The sequence below is a fragment of the Syngnathoides biaculeatus genome, chromosome 1 (genome assembly GCF_019802595.1).
Source record: "Syngnathoides biaculeatus isolate LvHL_M chromosome 1, ASM1980259v1, whole genome shotgun sequence".
NCBI lineage: Eukaryota > Metazoa > Chordata > Actinopteri > Syngnathiformes > Syngnathidae > Syngnathoides > Syngnathoides biaculeatus.
In genome coordinates this window covers 7614345-7637209 of record NC_084640.1, presented here as the reverse complement: position 1 = coordinate 7637209, position 22865 = coordinate 7614345, and the positions used below count along the sequence as shown (strand labels likewise).

Sequence of the window (22865 nt, the reverse complement as noted above, 5' to 3'; positions counted from 1 at the left end):
AAATTTAAATAAAATAAAACTAGGGAGATGGCAGTTTACAAAAAAAGGCTGAAATCTGGGTTGAGAAGATAAAAATAAAATATAGTACACACTTACACATACTGGAAGTAGTGCAGCCAAGGGAAATACTACAAGACGAAGATAATAGTTTGAAATAGATAATTCTGGAAATAAATTAATAAAATCCCATGGAACATTTATTAGAATTTAGCATCTTAGTGCTTCTGATAAGCAAGTGATAACTGTCGAATGACATAACATTATCAGTCTGCACAGCCAGAATATTTAGTGTGTTTTATATTTAAAAAAAAGAACAAAATCCAGTTTTCCAACAGAACACCGACTTCCGTTGTTCTGATGGCGCAACACACATGACTGTACACGATCATGATTTCAAACGCATCGCGCAGGATAAGGCAAAAGGGTAACTAAACGGCAAGAAATTTAGAAGCCTTGTTGATTAAACTGTTGCGTACATACATTGGCTGTACAACCACCAGTCCCGATATGAAGAAATTGTTGACAATCAAATGAGATTCAATGTGTATACTTCTAAAGGGGTGTTTAATAAAACTGGGGGAAAAGTTTAACGTTTGAGTTTCAATTTGAAATGATGTGGGTGTCCTCACCGGTTCACAGGAAGTGATTCGGCCTTTTTCCAGTCATCCCCACAGAAACTTGCAGAAGCCGCAAATTTCCCATACTGGGAGTTTCAGCCCACTCCGCCTGAATGAAAACCAGGAATCCAAACCACCAGACCACGTATGGGACACAAATCCGGTCATAGTGCATTCCCTGATTTCATCGCTAGAGATATTTTTACACAGTGCGTGTTAACTCACTAATAACACTTTTATATGATCATTCCGCATGTAATATTCGTGAATGTCTAAAATGCAAATGACATGCTGCCATTGTTTTTTGCCAATGTTACATAAGGTCGATTCAAGGGGAGTGCTTTGGCGCTAGCCGTTCATCAACACATGATCATTGATTCTGGATCCTGTTTTCACCCACGGAAACACATTAGGATCATTCGGGTAACCTGGGCTCTCTCGTTTTTTCCTTGACACACACACACATAAAAAAAAAATCCATTCAATGTATTGCAGTTTTATTAACTTACTTGATAAGAAGCATTTATACAAAAATATGCTGGACCTACTGTCTTTATTTCTGATATAGACCATACAGTGCCTGCACTATCTTATCTAGATCCGATGTTATTGCCATCAAATATATTTTTGCCCATGGGATGGATGATATTAAATTGTTTACACTGCCAGACAGGTTTTTGATGAAGAATAAGGTTATCATTTTTTATCATTTTACCATCATTACGGGTGCATATAAATAAATTAAATTAAAAGTAAAAAAGTTCACTCATATAAAAATTGTTTTTGTGCACTCAAACAGAATATTACTTTTCAGAGGGCCAAGTAGCAACTTATATATATATATATATATATATATATATATATATATATATATATATATATATATATGGAGAGAGAGAGAGAGAGAGAGAGAAGAGAGAGAGAGAGAGATGTAAATGTATCCATTCATCCATCCCTTATCTAAATCATGAAATATTTACCTTTGTATTGAGTCCAAAATCTGAGTTTCACTTTCTAATTAGAGTACTGGAATAAAAACATATTCTGATTATTCAATATGATTTAAAAAAAAACAAATAGAAAAATGCCCCCACTGTTTTACATAAATTACTGACAGTTATTCTAATGATATTGTTCAACTAATGACGAGATTGGACAAGTGTACCTAATGCTACGAACGTTTTCCAAGCAGTATTGTGCACCTTTAATGTATTTTCATTGAATAGCATAACATTTGAAACAAGTGACTCACAATTGTCCTTCCATAAACCCACATTAGGATGAAGGCTGAAATAACTTCCTTTGAGGCACTATGAATAAAATATTTTTTTTTAAAAAATCAATCCAGTCTGCTTATTAACTTAAAGCAGGTTTGATAATGTCACATAAATATTTCATACTAAAATGTCTATTCGTCCTCCTCTTTGGTTTGGTCAGATGAACTCCAGCCATCCATCCCTCAATATATTCTGTCCACCTCCTTTGGATGATATTGTTGTACCTCATCGCATTTACGGGCATGCTTTATGTAGCTATGACAGTAAATATTCAAAGTTGTCATCAAAGTGAGGCACTGCCGTGTCAATTGTAGGAGATCTGAGGGATGCCATTACTGGAGTTGTCCAGGACGTCCTGTTGAACACACGCCTGGATTATATCAATATGGCAAGCTATGCGATCGGAAGGCATACCTCTCTACCTTCTCGGTCATCTCGTGCGAATGGTGCAGCGAGTGCTCCCTCTCCAAAAACATCCTCTGCTGCTCAGAGCTCGCGAGTCGGCAGGTGAGCCACGTGGATAACGTACAAGACGAGATCCCTACAGACGAGACAGGAAACCAGAAATTACGTACTGGAGAAATCTGCACATTTGCGCCGTTGCCGTCACGCTATTGTTTCCGGTTTACCCAGACAGGCCAGCGTCATGGCGGCCAGGTGGACGGACTGCATGGAATCCGCTCGTTTACTGAGCGCGCGGACAAACTGGAAGTTGAGGATGCCGCCGATCAGACCGCAGATGCAGCACGCGGAGAACAAAATCATCTGCCGGACAGATAAGAAGAGCAAAAAAGAAAATAAGAACTTCCAATGGGGGGATCCAAGCATACATCTTTATTTTATGTTATCAGAATGTTGAAGAATATGTTAAAAACAGTGTTATTCGATTTCTTTTATAAGCGTACAGTGAAGAAATCTTGCATGGCACGAAAGGTTCCCCTGCTTAAACCAGCACATATCAAGGCCCGTCTTAAGTTTGCCAATGACCATTTGGATTTGATATAGAGGAGTCATGGGAGAAAGTTTTGTGGTCAGATAAAACCAAAATGGAACTTTTTGGTCCTAATTCCACTAACCGTGTTTGGATGAAGACGAATGATGAGTTCGATCCCAAGAACACCATCCCTACTGTGAAGAATGGGAGTGGTACCATCATGCTTTGGGGGTGTTTTTCTGCACATGGGACAGGACGACTGCACTGTATTAAGGAGAGGATGACCGCGGCCATGTATTGTGAGATTTTGGGGAACAACCTCTTTCCCTCAGTCAGAGCATTGAAGACGGGTCATGGCTGGGTCTTTCAACATGACAATGACCCGAAGCACACACCCAGGAAAACCAAGGAGTGGTTCTGGAAGAAGCATATCAAGGTTCTGGTGTGCCCTAGCCCGTCTCCAGACCGAAACCTAAAAGAAAATCATTGGAGGGAACTGAGACTCCGTGTTTCTCAGCGACAGCCCAGAAACCTGTCTGATCTAGCGAAGATCTGTGTGGAGGAGTGGGCCAAAATCCCTCCTGCAATGTGTGCAAACCTGGTGAACAACTACAGGAAACTTTTGACCTGTTATTGCAATCAAAGGCTACTGTGCGAAATATTAGCATTGGTTTTCTCAGGTGTTCAAATACTTATTTGCAGCTGTATCACACAAATGAATGATTAAAAGATCATATATTGCGATTTCCGGATTTTTCTTTTTCGATGATCTCTCTCAGAGTGGACATGCCATACCTATGATGAAAATTTCAGACCCCTCCATGATTTCTAAGCGGGAGAACTTGCAATATAGCAGGGTGTTCAAGTACTTATTTTCTTCACTGTATCTACAGTAAATGCATGCATATAAAATCTAGGGCATCACGCTGGGTAGGAATCCAAGCACGGCAATCATTTTTTCCAACCAGATATGAGGGTGAAATGACTGCACATCCTTTATTTGCCAAGTCGAATAATCAGGTCAAGTTGATTTTCAAAGTATTGTATTCTGTGTCACCGCTGCGAGCAGAGGTGCCATCACGGCCTTTAACCACATTGAAAAGCGCGTCTCCAATTTCAGCCATTACCCTGCAAGGTGCGCAAGGCGGCTGGCGGGAGTCCGGAACCCGACCGAGCTAATGCAATCATTGGCCCGCAGGCGCGGAAACAGACCGGGAGAGAAAGATTATTGAAATGAGAGGAGAGATGGAGAGATGCTTGGCAGCGAGAGACGGAGAAAGCGGCAATAAATGGAGCCGGGTACAGGGTGAAGGAAAGGTCTCTTTGCCAATGTGCTGACACCGATCCATCATGAGCCAGAGAAGCCGACACCCGGAGTGGAAGGCGACGAAAGACGAGGACTTGACAGAGACGCAGAAAGAGAAGAGGAGAGGTGACTGCTTGCCGCCTCTGCTTTCCTCAGACGTCTCTCGCACAGCACGCAGTACACCGTACGCACATGGAGGGACAACACACGTTTTAACTGTCTTCCTCGGCTACTCTCTTTTGTAAAGCAGATTTTATGCTCTTTTTGGGAGATGTAACATTGCACTAATTGAGGTTCCAGCACTGTAAGCTGGCAGTGAACTCAACTCAGCTCACTTCACAGCAACCAGCAGCTTGACAGAGTGATTTAAAAAAAAAAAGAAAAGAAAAAATTCCAGGTGCTGAATGGCCCTTCCAGTGAAAGTTTGCTGTCAAACTAAACCGTAATTTATCAAAAATAATGCGCAATTTTTTACAAAAATATTTTCAAAAAGTTGATAGAGCGCATTATATTTAGGTATGGATGAAAAATAAAAAATACAATGACATTGTATAGTAATATACAGGTACATAGAGTGGTAAAAAAGGAATACATATACATTTCGATATGACATAAGATGTCGTATGGTACACATTTATATATGTTACAGTAATGTGCAACATCAACCTGAGTTCTATGACCTCCTTGGGGAGCTTCACATTTTACGATCGTTAGCGTAGCGTATTTTTTGCTCCTGCACTAAAGCTCAGAACGACGGCCCGTGAGTTGGTTTTAACTTAAAGTAAGACAAAAAATGTCGACTGCGACGATTAGTTGTGCAGCCGGTTTTAAAAGAAATATGTCATCGCTGACGCAAGCAGCCCGGAAGCAGCGCGGCAGTCAAAACAACGAGAGGTCAATGGGTTCAGGTCGTTAGCAAAACTACATGAGCGCAAACTACGTAGTAAGGGAGTAATGAGTACATTATATTAAAACAAAAAAAAAGACGGGAGACAGCACACAATTGAAATGCTCGCTTTTTTAAATCTGCCCATTATGCTCGTTTCTACGTAGTTTGAGCTCACATTGTCTTGTTAGCCACCCGATGCCATAATGAAAGATGCTACATATTGGAGCCGAATTATTAATGATTGTTGTACAGACAGTTTTTGAAAAACAATACAAATAAAAACCCAACAAAATATAAATACAGATCATTCCTAATATTTTGAGCATATGGATAGCAGCAAATTGGTGGTGCGCATTGTACATTGGTAGAAGGGTTTTCCTGATTTTTCAGGTCAACTTTGGAGGTGCGCATTATACTTAAGGACGCATTATACTCGAGAAATTACGGTACACGTTGTGCATTTAAAACATCTGCATAACTTTGCTTTTAAATCAGCTAGCTTAATGATAACACATAATGGGGAATGCCATATTTGAGCTAACAAATAGCATCTATGTGGCAGCGATGTAATGCTTTAAGGAATTGATATTTGCACACAAACAGTGTCGAGAGACACCTATAACAATACCCACTGGCATATGTTATATATCTCATGGGAAAAAATAACAACATAATAATATACCAACTTGTTAAAGAAGATTGCATATGCTCTTGAAAATCTAATGCATTGAGTTTGCTCCCGAAAACTGTGTACAGTCGAATATTAGGGCTAATAGCCAGCGAAGAACCAAGAGATACAAGTGGGTTAAAAATCATGAAATAATAATCAAGACTCCCCATGTGTCAAGCTGCTGGAGTCCTCTTCCTGTTTGCCGCGGCAAAAATAGTCTCCATCCAAAGAGAAATCGGCATATATTAGGCACAAGACAGTATTCAACGAAAGATTACTGTACTTACAGTAAGTCCGGTCCTCTTTCGAGCACACAACACTCCGCACATCCCGCAAAGCAGAAACTGAAAAAGAGTGACAACATTTGAAAGTCAACGTCACAAAACTGCTCCTCTAGTGAGTTTTTTTGGAGGGGGTGGGGATGGGGGTTGTTTTATTGGCCCCAGCCAATCGCAGGGTACACGTAGACAACCATTAAAACTCATTCGCAGTGATGACCAATCGATAGTTTGGGATGAATGGAAGCTGCATGTGTTTGGAATGTGGCACCATGTGCTCAGAGGGGCGGTGGAGCGGGGATTCAAACCCAGGACCTCTCCACTGTAAGGCAAAGGGTTACATCACAAGCATCCATGTCACAAAACAGTCACACATTAAAAACGAAATGCCCATTAGAATAAGAAGTCTCTCTATAAATCTGCCGTAGAACTTCCAATAAAGTTATTTGACATCCAAATAAAATTTGCAGTCGGAAATGGAATTTGCCCTCTAATAAAATATGAGCAATTCATTACATATTACGCAAATGAATTCAGCAATCAAATCAATCTCTTAATAGCTGTTGAAAGTGTGAACGATAATGGCTGCCTTGAAAATGACTCAAGAAGCTTGCTGACCAATCGTTTCGGCTTCCCGCTCCTTTTAGTGTCCGTTATTCATCTTTGGAGTTTCCTTTTATCATATAAATCTTCTCTTTCGTAAATATTAAAAAGCCTGCACAAGCCGTTTCTCTGACATAAAAAAAGAGAGTTTTTCACAACTGAGATAAAGTAGTTTCACCAACATCCACAACCTTTAATAAATGGGATGTAGCTGTGTTCAGAATAAACTTTCACGTTCAAAATCATGTTAAACGGGAGTCGGCACACAGCTTCGACCGTTTAACGCGGCTCTGAATAACCTCAAATCAGATCGGATGTTCTAGTAGGCTTTTCCTGTCATCGTTTTCCATACTACCAGAAGCAAAACAGTTATGTGCTAACACAGAGAGGTATTTGGCCTCATCTACAACTGCTCCTAAACGATGCTTGGCACCTCCATGCTTCACAGGATGTAAAAATGGAAGACCAAAAAAAACAAGCAAAGTGACCTGCTCTGAGTCATGTCGGGCTATCTTTGCCAATTAACGGCAGGGGGGCTCCTGGCATGTGCTGCAGGTCTTGCTCCCTCCTGCACACTCTTGCCAAAACAACATTGTGAGGGTGATGAATAAATAAAACAAATATTCCATCTTTAGACGAACCACACATTGAAGCACATTAACTGCAACGCATTGGACAGGAACGGAGCATTTCCCTGCCATAGTATCCTCATGAGAGATGATCGGATCGCCACAATCAATGTTTAGTCGTGAAAAAAAGTAGATAGTGGGAAAGCGAATAAGGTTCAAGTCATTAGCGGGGATGGATATGACTTTTATCCCATCCCCTTCAACCTCACACAGGCCGACTAGATATCCATCTAATTTCTGTTCAAATCAATTCGCAGTGCACCTGAGGGACAACTGGGTTTGTTCCACACTCAAAATTAATAGTTAGGTTTTGCATTTATCTGAATGTTTTTACATCACATGGCATAATGATGGCCTCCATATAAATGGAGATGGCTATATTAAGAATTTCAACAGATTTTTTTTTTCCCCTCCAGACAGTCAACAGCATGAGAACATTTAATATTAATGAGAATGACTGAAGGCACTTTTTTTATATATTGAGAGTTGAAGGGAGAACATGAAACAATCTAGAAAGGATGTAAGAGGAATTAAATGTATGAAGTGACATTTTTTTTTGTCTTTTTAAAAGTTTGCAGAACGACTTCCAGCTACCGATAATGTCTTATCTACTATAAAACATAAAATGAGATATTTCTTCACTTAAATATGAAGCCATACTCTTAGCGGAACTTGTAAAAAGATGATTATTTTCAGTCCACCTCACTTCCCACCCACTTTAAAGTAAGAAAGTCACGTACGCAGAGTCCGCTCCACACCGGCGAAGCGTCGCCCTGCTGCGGCTTGTGCTGCCCCCGAACCCAGACGATGCCCACGGCTCCGAGCGCGATGCTCGCCACTCCCAGGCCCACCTCCACCACCGACAACAGCACGAGGCTCCACAGAATTTTGCGGGTGGAGCACATCCCTCCCGGGGCATCTCTCCTCCGCCCTCCGGCAGGACGAGTCCGCCGCGAGCGGACGACCGGAACCGGACAAAGTTGCGTCGAGTTGCTCAAAAGTAATAGTGAGGGGAGAAAGTGCACAAGAAGTGCAACCCGAAGAAGATGAGCGGGGAAAGGAATGCGGAGCAAGACTTGACGGAAGCAGGGAGTGATGCGATGAGAACCATGTGACGTCCACGCGACTTCAAGCTGCACGCGCACGCCGCAGACTGGCGCACGCACGCGTCGTCAACGAATCCACATTAAATCATTTACACCATGCATTTTAAATGATGACTTGGCTTGTGAGATGAGTTACCAACACCATGCATATTTGCAATTCACTAGTCACAGAATCACCTATTTAGTTTTTCCTTTAAATATGGAACTTATTTCCGGCTATTTGCTGAAAAATTCACCTATTTGCAGTGCTCTTTTGAAATGCCCACGGAATGCCACAAGATGACACGAAAGTCGTTTCTAAGTGGGATTTGGCTTTAAAGATGCACGATGAAGTAATGCGGGTCATCGAAGAGACAAGCTTTGTACTGTTGAGGAGCTGAGTTTAGCCTGGGTTGTTAATGGAAGCTACGAAGAGTCTTTGCCACATCTGTATGGATAAAAGAAACTAAACTGTTTTGGGATCATAGTTGTGTAATATTAACTGCTTGAAATTTTAATATGAGCAGTTCTAAACATTTTTAGGGCTCAGATAACTCACATTATTCTGGCATTCGTAGAAGAATGCAAACAACAGTCGGTCAGTATACTGGTATACTCCTCTTATGCTTATGATTCATGTTACTGAGTTTGGTTTGCTTTTGTTCTGTTGACCTATTTGCGTTCTAATGACCAGATGCTAATGTTTTGTCGGGAGTTATGTGATATAACGACAGAGATCCCTGCTTTTTAATTTATTTTGCTTTAGCAACCGTGGGTGATGAAGGGAAAGGCCCCAAATGATCGCAGACTTCCCTGAGTAATCACACTTGGCTCCAGCTTTATCTCTCTTGTGTACAATCAATGCGTGGAGACATTGGATTTGGCGCCATCTTTTTATCATGCCACGGCTGGCTTTTTAACTGATCAATCAACTTACAGTATTGACTGTCCTGAGGGTAAAAGTCCCCTGTAAAGAACACAGAGCGGCGTGTTTTACTGTATACTGACTCATGCAATGTGTTTGTATTCAGTGCTCGTGGTCGAAAATCCTTTAGGTCAATGAGATCTACTGGCTGCACAAGTACGAAAAGTATTTTCACTTCCAATAATAGCCAACAAGTTTGAAAACATGGGTTTATCTATTTTTATCACTGTGCTACTGGGGTGGTCGTGAATATTTGCCATAATGTACTTTACACAGAAGAAATCAAATGTTTCTATATTCAGTTAAACCAAAAGCTATATTAAAAAAAGACATGCTATACAGTATACAAAATAGTTGCATCTGTCACGAGCCATCAGTGCGAGGGAGGACCCAAATGCAGGACTCAGAGGCAAAGGCATAATGTCCAGTGGGTTTTATTTCAGAAACAGAGTCCACACCCGGTGACCCGGTGACCCGATGCAAGCTCAATGAACTGGCAAATGCCCATGATTAAAACGCCAGCATAAATACATCGTCAATTGACGTGCCGACTGCGCAACAGCTGTGACGAGTGCCAGAGGTGGCACCGCCCAGAACGGTGACCAGGCCCTGCCCCTCCTGGCAGTGCTCCAGCCCCACTCATGACAGCATCTTAATCAGATAAATCAGTTCAGATTATTTTTTTTTTGCTCTGACTTGCAAGCACAAATATGAAATAAGAGCACTGCATGGTGGAGATGCACTCAATTTTATTCACTTAACAACAACAAGTTATTTAGTAAACAGATTTTTAGAAAAAGAGAGTGTTTGAGCTCTTTGACGCCACTTGCAGTTGAAGTTTACTGCCAAACTAAACATAAAACAAAGAGGATTACTGAGGAGTACTGCACTTAAGTCCACTAGGTAAACGGTATCACATAATGGGAAACGCCATAGATGGGCTGACGAATTGCATGCATGTGGAAGTGTTAAAATGTTTTAAGTGGTGGATATTTGAGCAGTTTTTAGGTAGGTAGTTTGATGCATCCTTTCTATGGCTGTTGATTGTCATGAGCTAGGCTGGACCATGGCCAAGAGGGGTGTGGCCACTGCTCTAAGCGGTGACACTGTCACCGCTCACGGCTGTTTCACATTGCAACTGTAATTAGACTGTGTATTTAAATTGGAGTTTTTGTCCCTGGCATTTGCCAGTTCTTTGTGCCCTGAGTTAGTGAGTGGCATTCACTGACAGTAAGAATCTCCACCACTGAAAATAGTGTAGTGTTGAGGTATCCTCCTCACAGTGTTTCTCAGTTTAGTCCTGTCTTAATTTATGTTTCATAGTCAAGTCCGAGTTCATAGTTTGTCTCCTAGTCATCAGACCTGGCTGCATGTCTTTTGGATCCTGCCTCGCCTAGCGTTTCTGTACCTGTGCATTCTCGGACTGCTTACACCGTGTATGACCTCAGCTTTGAATAAAAACTACGCCTAACATCATGTCCTCGTCTTGGAGTCCTGCATTTCGGCCCAGCCCCGCACCGGAGGTTCATGACAGTTGATATGGTGATGGATATTAAAAACAATAATACATTACACTCACAGTATTAGGCGGCAGCTGGAAAGCGTTGGCCTCAAAGTCCTGAGGTCCTGGGTTCCATTTCGGCCCCGCCTGTGTGGATTTTGCATGTTCTCTCCGTCCCTGCGTGGGTTTTCTCCGGGCACTCCGGTTTCCTCCCACATCCCAAAAAACATGCAAAAGGTGCGGGCGTTTGTCTCTATGTGCCCTGCAATTGGCTGACAACCAGTTCATGGCGTACCCCGCCTCCAGCCCGTTGACAGCTGGGATAGGCTCCAGCACTCCCTGTGACCCTTGTGTGGATAAGCGGCTAAGAAAATGGATGATGGACTTACGGTATTAAACTTACTTCCTATTTCATGCATTTTTCATTCAGTAAGACAAAGGTGGGGCTGCCATTCTGCACCTACAACCCCTCCAACCACTACCAAACATCCAACCACATTAATTAAAAAAAACAAAAAACGTAAATAAGGCAAAACTATCAAAAATAAATTGTGTTCTGAGAATACATAATATCTGTTTTAAAATTTAATATAGATAAACTTACTTTTAATTGAAAAAGAGTACTTTTGTAGGAGTTTGTTAAGAGTGGAAAATCAATCATTGACACCTTACGAGTGAGCCAAAGGCTGCAAGTAACCTAAGCGCAGCTACTGAAGATATAAACTTCTTTCCAGTTAAGTGGCTAAAGAAAGGAGTTAGCAGGAGGTGCCAGGGGCTACGGTGTCCCCTGAGGGCCTTTTTAAGGTTTCCAGTTGCCATCTGCTGCCAGTGTGACTCACAGTCATGAGAAAGCTGGTCTGGAATAGCTGCAGGAGGATGAGAATAAAAATCCATCATCATTCCCACAAGAGCAGAGGAGGGAAATGAAGCAAAGAGGCCGCAGCCCAGTCAGAGATTGACTTTGTTTCTATCGTGTCGGCGTAGGTGTGACAGCCTCAAGTCATTGGTTGCATGACTGTTTGCTAAGTGAGCCGCGATGATCGCCGTAATTAGTGTTCGTGCCGTGGTGGATGTGAGTGTTGTGTACTCCAGATGCCGCCGGTTGAGCCAGACAAGTCTGAGCAATGAAATGAGTGCATCGCTAATTAATGTGGGCGAAGTTCCATTATTTACATACTTGTTGGTCTCTGGTAAACACACAAAAATATCTTTTTGCCAGAATTAAATTACTGCACTTAGCAGTTTCAACCACTATGTTACAGTATACAAACATTTCTGAAGTAAACAACCGTCCAGCTGGTGCTTCTTTTGCACCAAAGAAGGTCGGAAAGTTGCGACATCAACACTTGTGACATCTATTGGATTGTGGAGAAATCCTGCACAGCGATAAGTGCCCCCCACCTCCCCCAGCCCCCTGCAGCCGGGCACACTCGCATCGGGCACAATCATGCAAACCGTACAGAGGCCATGCAGCGACCGTAGATGAGGGGCCGTTGCAGAAAAAAAAAATAATCAATGAAACTTCCTATATTACACACGTCCTGAGGTCGTTTGTAAAACTAAAAGTGCTTGTTAGCTGGATACGATAAAAGTCAAAACTACTTCCTAACAACGTTGCAGACGCTGTGGGTGATCTTTTGCACTCAATAAGGCCGCCATTAAAGGCCTTGGCGGCACTAAGGAAAAAGCATGGATTCAAAAGATCTATTCCATGACTAAATGTAAGAAAGATTCTTACCTTTAATGTATAAATTGCATCCATCCATCCATCCATCGGGTTTACCGCTTGTCCTCAATAGGGTCTCAGGTGAGCTGGTGGCTGTCTCAGCCGACTTTGACGTTTATGGTTACCCTCTGACTACCTACAATCCAAATCTAATGGATAAAATTTTGACTTTTGTTGCCGTCGTAACATTTTCACTAGTCTTGAAAAGCTGAGTTCTGCAAAAAAATAAAAAAATAAAAATAACGTTGGCGTAAGCTACTGTCTAAAATGTGTGCTGCATTTTGCGTTGTCGCAGTAAAAATATCCGCACAGTGTTTTGGGATCTACTTCCAGAGTTGTACTCAGCATCTGAGTCACATCTGCTGTGTTGGCAGCAGCTCTGCAAAGTAAACAGAGTTCTTATAAAGTATTAAACACACCACAGCAGGAACCACTATGACCCCGCACACACACACAGACACTGACATACAGTTGAAGAGAGTCCCAGTGCAGAGTCAGTGGCCTCTAAATTTCCTCTCATCTCAGTGAAATTGGATCTGTGCCTCCTTCACGAGGAGCTCGTCCACTGAAAGCGCCAGGCCGCCGTCCTCTTGTTCGGCCTCCATCTGTGGAGGAAACGGCAACGTCAGCAGAGGGGCCGCCAGCGTGATTCACCCCCACTGGAGGTTGCCATACACATAAAGATGACGGGCCACCCTGCCTCTTTTTCTCAAAACTTGTGAAACCTCGAACTTTTTTGATTCCTTTTTTTCAGCATGTCATTCAGGTGGAAGCAAGAATTTTGGATACACGTGTCCAGTCCTGTTTGACAATAAAGCCCACTAGAGGACGCCATCTCATAGTGTGAGTCATCAACAGACTCCGCGAAAGCAAAATATGAATTAGATTGAGATTAATTGAGTCTTATTTTTGATGTGCTAACCACTAGGTACGCCATTGTTCATTCATTTATTAATCATTGCTAGTTATTATTACTGAGGCACCACACATTTGTTTAACACTGTGGGGAAGGTGATAATTTAACAACCGAAGGTGTTTGTTACTGTGGTTGCAGTTTGCAGAGGTGGAGAACAATACTGTGCCATACTAAAGGGATTTTCAGATTTTTTTCCCCAGGTACATCTCCATACCTGATAGTGTCTAACCTAAACATTATCATATTTTCAAAAGAAACATTTATTGTCAAAATTTATTAGCTCGTGCAGCGAAAGCTAACGATGTGGCCACAATGTCAACATAGTTTCTGTCTGACAGAATCCTTTGCAGTTCCGAAACCACCGCTAACTTTAAAAACGCAAAAAATATATTACTGACATGACATGAATGACAGTGAAGAAAATAAGTATTTGAACACCCTGCTATATTGCAAGTTCTCTCACTTAGAAATCATGGAGGGGTCTGAAATTTTCCTCGTAGGTCCATGTCCACTGTGAAAGAGATAATCCAAAAAGAAAAATCCAGAAATCACAATGTATGCTTTTTTTAATTATTTATTTGTGTGATACAGCTGCAAATAAGTATTTGAACACCTGAGAAAACCAATGTTAATATTTGGTACAGTAACCTTTGTTTGCAATTACAGAAGTCAAACGTTTCCTGTAGTTGTTCACCAGGTTTGCACACATTGCAGGAGGGATTTTGGCCCACTCTTCCACACAGATCTTCTCTAGATCAGACAGGTTTCTGGGCTGTGGCTGAGAAACACCGAGTTTCAGCTCCCTCCAAAGATTTTCTATTGGGTTTAGGTCTGGAGACTGGCTAGGCCACGCCAGAAACTTGATATGCTTCTTACGGAGCCACTCCTTGATGTTCCTGGCTGTGTGCTTCGAGTCATTGTAATGTTGAAAGACCGAGCCGTGACCCATCTTAAATGCTCTGACTGAGGGAAAGAGGTAGTTCCCCAAAATCTCACAATACATGGCCGCGGTCACACTCTCCTTAAAACAGTGCAGTCGTCCTGTCCCATGTGCAGAAAAACACCCCCAAAGCATGATGCTACCACCCTCATGCTTCACAGTAGGGATGGTGTTCTTGAGATGGAACTCATCATTCGTCTTACTCCAAACAAGGTTAGTGGAATTATGACTAAAAATTTCCATTTTGGTCTCATCTGAGCACAAAACTTTCTCCCCTGACTCCTCTGTATCGTCCAAATGGTCATTGGCAAATTTAATACGGGCCTTGACATGTGCTAGTTTAAGCACGGAAACCTTTCATGCCATGCATGATTTCAAACCATGACGTCTTAGTGTATGACCAACAATCACCTTAGAAACGGTGCTCCCAACTCTTTTCAGGTCATTGGCCAAGTCCTGTCGTGTAGTCCTGGGCTGATTCCTCAACTTTCTAAGGATCTTTGAGACCCCACGAGGTGATATCTTGCATGGGGCTCCACTCCGATTTAGATTGACCGTCATGTTTAGCTTCTTCCATTTTCTAATGATTGCTCCAACAGTGGACCTTTTTAGCGGCTTGACAAATTTTCTGTAGCCCTTTCCAGCCGTGTGGAGTTGTACAATTTTGTCTCTGGTGTCTTTGGACAGCTCTTTGGTCTTGGCCATGTTACAAGTTTGCGTCTTACTGATTTGTATGGGGTGGACAGGTGTCTTTATGCAGCTAACGACCTCACACAGGTGCATCTGATTCAGGATAATACATGGAGTGGAGGTGGAGCTTTAATGGCAAACGAACAGGTCAGAATTGTAACAGGTGTTTAAATACTTATTTGCAGCTGTAGCACACAAATATATCGCTAAAAATCATACATTGGGATTTCTGGATTTTTCTTTTTAGATTATCTCTCTCATAGTGGACATGCACCTACGATAGAAATTTCACACCCTTCCATGATTTCTAAGTGGGAGAACTTGCAATTTAGCAGGGTGTTCAAATACTTGTTTTCTTCACTGTATATATACTGGTATACTGGTGCATATCAACATCAACACTTCTCATTTTACAGACACATCATCTGCTGTGCCCATCAAAGTCTGTGATTGCACTGAGGAACCAAAATGGTGATGTCATCCTCCTAAACTCTAATTCAAATGTCTTAGAGTAACAATATTCAACAACATTATGCAATCACTCGAAACACAAACTTAACTTCAGCGCTGACCAGCTCCATCTGCAACAAAGCATTACAGCTATTGAGTTTTAACAATACATGTCAACGCACTATTTTCACTCACCGACAGTATTCAGGAGACTGTTTACCCATGTTTCAAAATGTTGCATCTCATTATCAAATGCGCAGACAAGGTGCGACTTTCTTCATGAAGGAATAATTCGGAATATGTTAAGAACTTCCCCCATTTGCCTGCAATCTTAATCTTGTTACATGAGGAACACAGTCGCCGTTCATTTGATAGGATTTGCGTGTTTCCGAGGTGCGACGCCTGGGCATTATCATTCTCCGCCTCATGTGACCTGACCTTACCACGCGGGAAACTTTACTGAATGACAAACTTAACCGGAACAACCAGGAAGGAAAAACAACTCCATTCCCATAGGACCGCAGCGTGGTCCAAAGTCCACTTGAGCAGCTTGTGCGTGTGTTTGTGTGGTTTTTTTTTGAGGACAAAAGCAAGGAAATGTTGCAGACCACATGGATCTTTTCAAGTCTACTACAAAGAATCACTTTCTGCCGAGCGATGACATAGCGCGGAATGACGCACAGGGAGTGGGAGAGCCACACAGAATCAACCATACTTGGACAAATAAATGCTCAAGTGCACACACATGCACTTGCAAAGGTGATGTAATGGCTTACTGGACCTGTTGTTCGAGTCGGGTCCCAGTCTACTGTAAGACAGACTGAGAGGGTACAGTGCATCCCAGGACTCATAAATCTCCATCCAGTATTTACACCGCACCCGTGATGTCAGATCCTTTTTTATTCCCTCCTCAAAGTAATGATACAAAGTTTATTCTGGGACTTTTGTGAAAACATTTCCCATGAGAGCCCACGGATGATCAAATTTGGACTATTACTTGCTTCCTTGTATTTTTTTGTGTTTATACGATGCTTGTTATCTGGCCTGAAACAACAAAGTTATTGTTGACAGCTCTGACTGTCCTTGATATCAGCCCGCTACTATGTAGGTTATCTGCTATTCCGCTATCGGGGAGGCAGGAAACGAGCAGGAAGGTCAAAGAAACTGAAAGCATTTCCTAATGAATTTGTGTACTTTTTTTGTTGTGACTTGATATTTATTTATTTTTGGGGATTTGAGATCATTTTGGAAGAAAAGGAAATATTCTCTTTGGTTGTTTCACAAAGACTATTATTCATTGCAGTACGACCACCAAACTGGAATGGCCATTCTAACTTAGGGAGTTCAACCTCAAAAGATAGCCATCCATCCATCCATCCACGTTCTTAGTCGCTTATCCTCACAAGGGTCGCGGGAGTGTTGGAGCCTACCCCAGCTGTCAAAAGGGCAGGAGGCGGGGTACACCCTGAAATGGTTGCCAGCCAATTGCAGGGCACATGAAGAGAGACAACAGTCACACTCACAATCACATCTAAGGGGCAATTTAGAGTGTCCAATTAATGTTGCATGTTTTTGGGATGAGGGAGGAAAACGGAGTGCCTGGAAAAACCCCACACAGCCACGGGGAAAACATACAAAATCCACACAGGCGGGTCCAGGATTGAACCCAGGACCTCAGAACTGTGAGGTCAACGCTTTCCAGCTGAGCCACTGTGCCGCACCTCAAAAGGTACTTTGCAAAATTGAAGTAATATGCAAGGCTAGTAAAGGTTTATGATGGTGACGTTTTCCACTCTGGAATCATTTCAATTTCCTGGGGTAGTGATTCTAAAAGTATATGGTACATGAAAGAATTACTGAATTAAATGCTCAAACTGTGCATGATATTAAATTGGCTCTATTTTTTCTCCCTCAATCCAGTTCAGTTGTACTTAACTTTTAACTACAATACATTTTCATTTTATCGTTTGGAACTGTTTTTTCAAACATTAAATGAAGTATGATTTATATTTAACTTTTATGTGGCTACATTATGTATGTCTGTCAAGGAATCCCCCCCACCTCCCACATATGACTTTTTTTGGAAGTGCAGTGTTAGTGTTCAAATTGTGAATATTAGACTTTAGGAATAAAACCATGGCCTCGTTTTTGCTAAACACCTTGTCCCACTACCCCATTGTATTTTAATATTGGTGGTACTTGGCAAAGTATTTTTTTGAAGTGGTACTTAATGTACAAACCTTGACAAGAGTCATTTTAGCAAATTTTTGTTCTGGTTATGTAATGTACAGTTCCTGTTTGTAAGGGTCAACTCGGATGTTAAAGGAGTCATCAGTTATCAGCAAGACTTTTTACTGGATGAAAGGAGATAGGGGAAGATTTCAGCGTGATTGCCTGGTCGTGTTACACACACACAGAATAACACTGTGTACACTATTTGTGCGTGCACAAAAGAAGACCAAACCACCAACCACGTGACGGTTACGCCGTCCCGGCATCCAAAATGTATTCTCCGCCTGATTACAGACATTTGGGCCCCAGGACCACAAACTGGTGACTTTTCTGCTTTACTTTCTCCTTCTATCTCATATTGAGGGCTGGCACAGAGCCGCGCGGCTCTGTTTGGCCTTGACAGAATTACACCTCACAGCAGCTGCCACCCAGGATGTGGCTGAGAAACTCAGGGACTCTCCGCGACTCCATGGTGCGTTAAAACGGGCACGAAGAGGGTAATGTATGAACAAGCGCTCCGGGGATTTCATCCTTTCATTTCATACTAAACAGATCAAGGACTTTTATTATGTTCCGGGTTTGCAACTAAACGACTTTTTTAATCCCAGGACGAAGTTCAAGTCAGAAGTTCAGAAGGACAAAAAGCGTTTAAAGGGCCGGGTTTGCCATTTGTGTACGTAAACTCAATTTCCCCAGGGCTAAAAGTTTGTTCAAACAAAACAAAAATAAAAATTGAAAAAAAAAAACACAGGTCACTGTGGTCGAGGAGTCATGCTTGCGGTCGCATGAGGTGCACGATTCCACCTACATTTCGCCATGAATGTATTTCGCCACAACGCCACAGACGGAGAAAACAAATGTCAGCAGTGACATGACAGCAATTACGGGGTTTTCCTCGGTTTACGTACACAGGGCGGATGTTTTTGGAACCCCTAAATGATCATTTTCAACCGCTAAGCCACAAACAAAGTGTTCATTTATGTTCTCCTCATCCAGGGAAGCGCATTTCAAATCCTTTTAACATCCTTCCACCCGACCAGGGAGTGAACAAGTAAAATAATAATGTATCTTGTTCGTGTATTAACCTTGACACTTGACTGACGAGGTCGCACACACGACTTCAAGGTATTGCAGTTTGAATGCGGAAAAACACGTGTACAAATAGCATCATTGTTAAGAGAGGGGCTGTATTTATGTGGATAATAACTCCTGGGCTTTGCAACTTTTGGATTGTATTTATTTTACCGAGATTTCAATATAGGTAAAGAGGAACAAGGGTGCGACAAATCAAAATTTTACAGGAACAAGTGGACATATTTTATGAGTATTAATACAGAACGCAAGAGCAATAACACCCCCGTGGTATTTATGGCATATTTTATCTGTCGCTAGGAAAGGGCAATAAAGCCGATGCTTTTTCCGTTTTCACCCGGCAGCTGTGGATTTATTGCGCATACATTCGACTTAATGGTATGTCTTTTGCTGCTTTCTTTACGGACGCAGCGTGCACGCACCCGCCTCCAAAAGTATCGAAACAGTGAGGCCAAGGCCTTTATTTTTTACAATTGAATATGGGACTGATGGGTGTGTTTGTTGATGACACTGATCCTCCAATTAATAAATCTGGGACTGAGGAGGCAAAGACGAAGTGGCGGAAAGGTTAATGTTTGGATAAAGAAAGTTATCTGCTCATATCCTGAAACACAAAGGCTCGAGTGTAGATTTCAGTGGAGGTCATGTCATGACCTCGGCTTATTCTGCGATGGCCTAAGTAACGTTCTCTGGCACAACATGTGACAGCGTCATCAAAATAAACTTGGAAGTCTACAGAAACTGTTTGTATTCCACTTGAAAGAGAAATATGAAACTGATTTGGAGATCCGTCATCTTGCAGTGAGATAATGCCTGAAAAGATAACGTTCAAGACAATAAAGGAGCTCAGGAGATGCAGGGAGAGGAAGTCAGTCAGTAGACTTAAACCCTGTAGAGAGTGGATTTTACATGTTGCGGTGCTACAGAGAAGACCTGAATGTGTAACATCTAAAAGAATCTAAAAAGGGAAGGAGGCAACCATGACATCTTCTAAAAGTATCAGAAAAGGATGTAGGAGGTTGGTGATGTCAGTGGCTTAACGCAAGTTATGCAAACAAATGATTTGCTGTATTAAGTCTGACGTATCCAATACTTCAGCTACAGCTACAGTGCTATTTTCTAATTTGTACATCTGTTCAGATGTAATTTCCATTAAATTAAACATGAATTTTTGTACCGTCTCATATTCAGCTTTTTGATGTCTAACACAAATGCAGTCTAGATTTAAAAAAAAAAAAACTGTGATAATAAATCCTCAGCCACACAGTTCCTCTACTTTCAAAAGGGAGTGTATATAAATTGAGATGGCAAGTAAAAGATGTCAGTGTAGAAAAAAAAACCTTAAGCGCTCAGGTCTGTTCAGAATGCAGAGCTATGACCTGCCACATTAGAGGTCAGGGGCATCACTCACTTCCATTCCCGAATTCCTTCCAATTGTGCACTTACACACTTACAATCTTTTCCTTACAGTTTTCCAGCGTTCTTCCATTCATGATACACAGCACGTTATCTGTTTACTCGTGGAATCCTCCAATTAAACTTCATAACAAGAACTCACAAACTTTTTTTCAATAGGCATCTCGTCGCAAGCTCCTGATCAGGCTGAAGTGAGTCCGTATTCTGAAATTTGGTTTCAAGTTCCCACTGTCACATTCAAAACAGCGAAGTAGCTGTAGCAGGCTGTTCAACGTATACATGTGACCTGGTTATTACATAAGCATTACAATGCAATTCTCAACATCACACTAAGTTTTTTTATTTAAATCTCCCGCATAAATGGCTACAAATAGTAACATTTAAAACAGTTTGATGTGCTTGATTAATTACTCAATTTAAATAGAATATTTGCATCTTAATAGATGAGAGTGGCCTTTTCCGAAACCTTAGGGTCTGGACCTAAAGCTGGTCTAAAGTCAGTCTTTATTGAGTATTGTTGTACTAAATTAATTCATGATGTATTCCCTATACGTATAGGTATTTGATATGCGTGTCAGATAATATGATACAGTATGTCACTTTATATGTCAGTGTTATAACATCACATCTGTATTTGACTCTTGGTGGCTGCTGTGTGTTTATGCATAGATGGGAATCCCTGCTTTGCTCCCATCTGACCACTAACCCCTACTTTGTCCTCCCATCGGCGTATCTAGTTTGCAGCTGAAAGGAGCGTGGGAGAGAGTTCAGAGAGAAAATCACCGAGAGGATTCAACTTTGAAAGGGGGGGGGGTATGGAAAGGGAAGGTGGGCAGGTGCTAGAGGGGGAGAGCTTCAAATGCGGATGCTCACAAGTGTTTGTGTGCCGGCGTCGATGTGTACTGAGTTTGTGTGGCGGGAGGATGATGAGAGCAGGCCAGCGTGAGGGAAAGCTTAGCCGACTGCTAACACAAACAAAGGAGGGTGAATGGGGGGCTGGAAAGGTGGAGGCAGGAAGGGTTGGAGAAGAGTGTTTAATGTCATCATTATGACAAGGATCTACCTCCATCATATTGACATTGACCAGTATTGACGAGGCCAGGGGTATGTTTACACAAGAGTCCATTATCAAGTTTGTGCTTGGGGAGATCAGATCCATATTTTGACCACCCTCGCGCCGGAAGACCAAATATGATCCGACTGAAGAAGAGGTTCATGAGATAGAATGTGCATTTGAGAGATGGGTCATCATAGCCAATTTCAAGATGTTTACACCAAGACCCACGCATGTTATTATAGTTGTTTTCTTGGCATGTGAGAGTAAGTTTTAAAACATTTTGAAAATAAAAAGCTCCCATTTTCATTCAGTCGTCAAGTAAATGCAGCAGGGTGCTGGCTTGCATTATTACCATAACCAAAAGTGACTGCGGGAGTAGCAAGAATGGCACCACCCCCCTTACCCCCCACCCTCAAATTCCTGTTTAACAAATTATGCTAATGAGTGGATGAGTACATAGCAGGCCCAGCTCCAGGCTTGTGAACGACATTGGCCCAAACAGACCAGATAAGGAACTATCTTGAGTGTGTTTGTTTCACGGACGCGTATCGATCAGGGACCGTCGGCACGCTCGCAGTCAGAGTTTGGGCAGCGGGCCAATCCCAACATGAGCCCCCATCCCCTCCCCGCACCCCACTGATCATGCCAAAGATGGCGGGCTCCGGATTGTGTCTTTTGTCGGTGCGCAGCTGCCGTTCTCCTGCTTGTTTAGGACATTTTTTGGCTCCCGCTCAGGAGAGCAGCCAGCGAAGGTTACTCCATGTCATTGGAATCTGAGCACAATAGACCAAAGGAAGAAAAAAAAATTGCTCCTCCTACAACTGGAGCGCCAACATGTGAACCCCCTTCACAAGAAGTCGGCTTTTCACGGAACCCCACCACTCCGTCCCGGAACCCCAACACGCACGTCTTCAAACACACTCGCACAGGAGCGCTCGGCTCGGTTCTGTCAAACAGCTCCCAGAAGAAGCAATACAAACACAAGTGTTCAATCTGAGGCCATAGTTCAGCTGGAGTGCACCACACCAGTTCTGCATATACCCCTGTTGTGTCAAACATGGACAATCCATTACAGTAGATTCTGATCTGACAGATGTTTTAGTGACTAGCCGGTGAACATTTCAAGAAAAATGCACATTATTTTTGACTTCTACAAAGTTTATGCTTCGTGCCTCCAATGTGGCTCATTGGATCACTTTTAACAGGTTGTGCTGTATACAGGTGAGTCTGATTTTGGGATTGCACGTCTTGAGTGCAGTACCGCATTGTGCCACAACATGCCAGGCAGCACTGATCATTAAGAAGAAGAAGAAGAAGACACCCTGATTGCGATTTGTTATTCCCACAGACCAGAAAGAATAAATACTGATGAGTATTGTTGCATGCTCTTTACGTACGGTATGTTTAAGTAGAAGATTTTTATGTTACCCCATCTATGGAATATTGCATACGTGTTAAGATAAAGATTATTAGATGAAAAAAGCATGGCTTGGCTTCGCATTTTGGTCTTTCAATATAAAATGTTAAGCTCTCTACTGCTTTGTCAATTGTAGGGTCGCTTCTATCTGCGAGTGACAAATAAATGAAAATACTGTAACGCCCTCACATTGGGGGGAGGAGAGCTACAGTTGC

At 42.1% G+C, this 22865-nt stretch overlaps 1 protein-coding gene across 13 annotated transcripts in view; it reads right to left on the bottom strand.

The window, feature by feature from the left end:
- Positions 1-1576: 1576 nt before the first annotated feature.
- The window catches only part of LOC133495494 (transmembrane protein 196), a 25448-nt gene continuing 4159 nt past the window's right edge, over positions 1577-22865 (bottom strand). For 3 of the 13 annotated variants that reach the window (XM_061810673.1, XM_061810441.1, XM_061810521.1), the window contains exons 2-9: positions 12910-13045; positions 12751-12819; positions 12453-12655; positions 10793-11580; positions 5981-6037; positions 2524-2659; positions 2309-2435; positions 1577-2249 (exon numbers count right to left, since the gene is read on the bottom strand). In XM_061810673.1, the coding sequence (XP_061666657.1) occupies positions 2150-2249; positions 2309-2435; positions 2524-2659; positions 5981-6037; positions 10793-11002 (630 nt within the window). In that variant the 5' untranslated portion in view covers positions 11003-11580; positions 12453-12655; positions 12751-12819; positions 12910-13045 and the 3' untranslated portion in view covers positions 1577-2149. The other 10 variants (XM_061810749.1, XM_061810358.1, XM_061810826.1 and 7 more) reach the window with 10 other exon arrangements.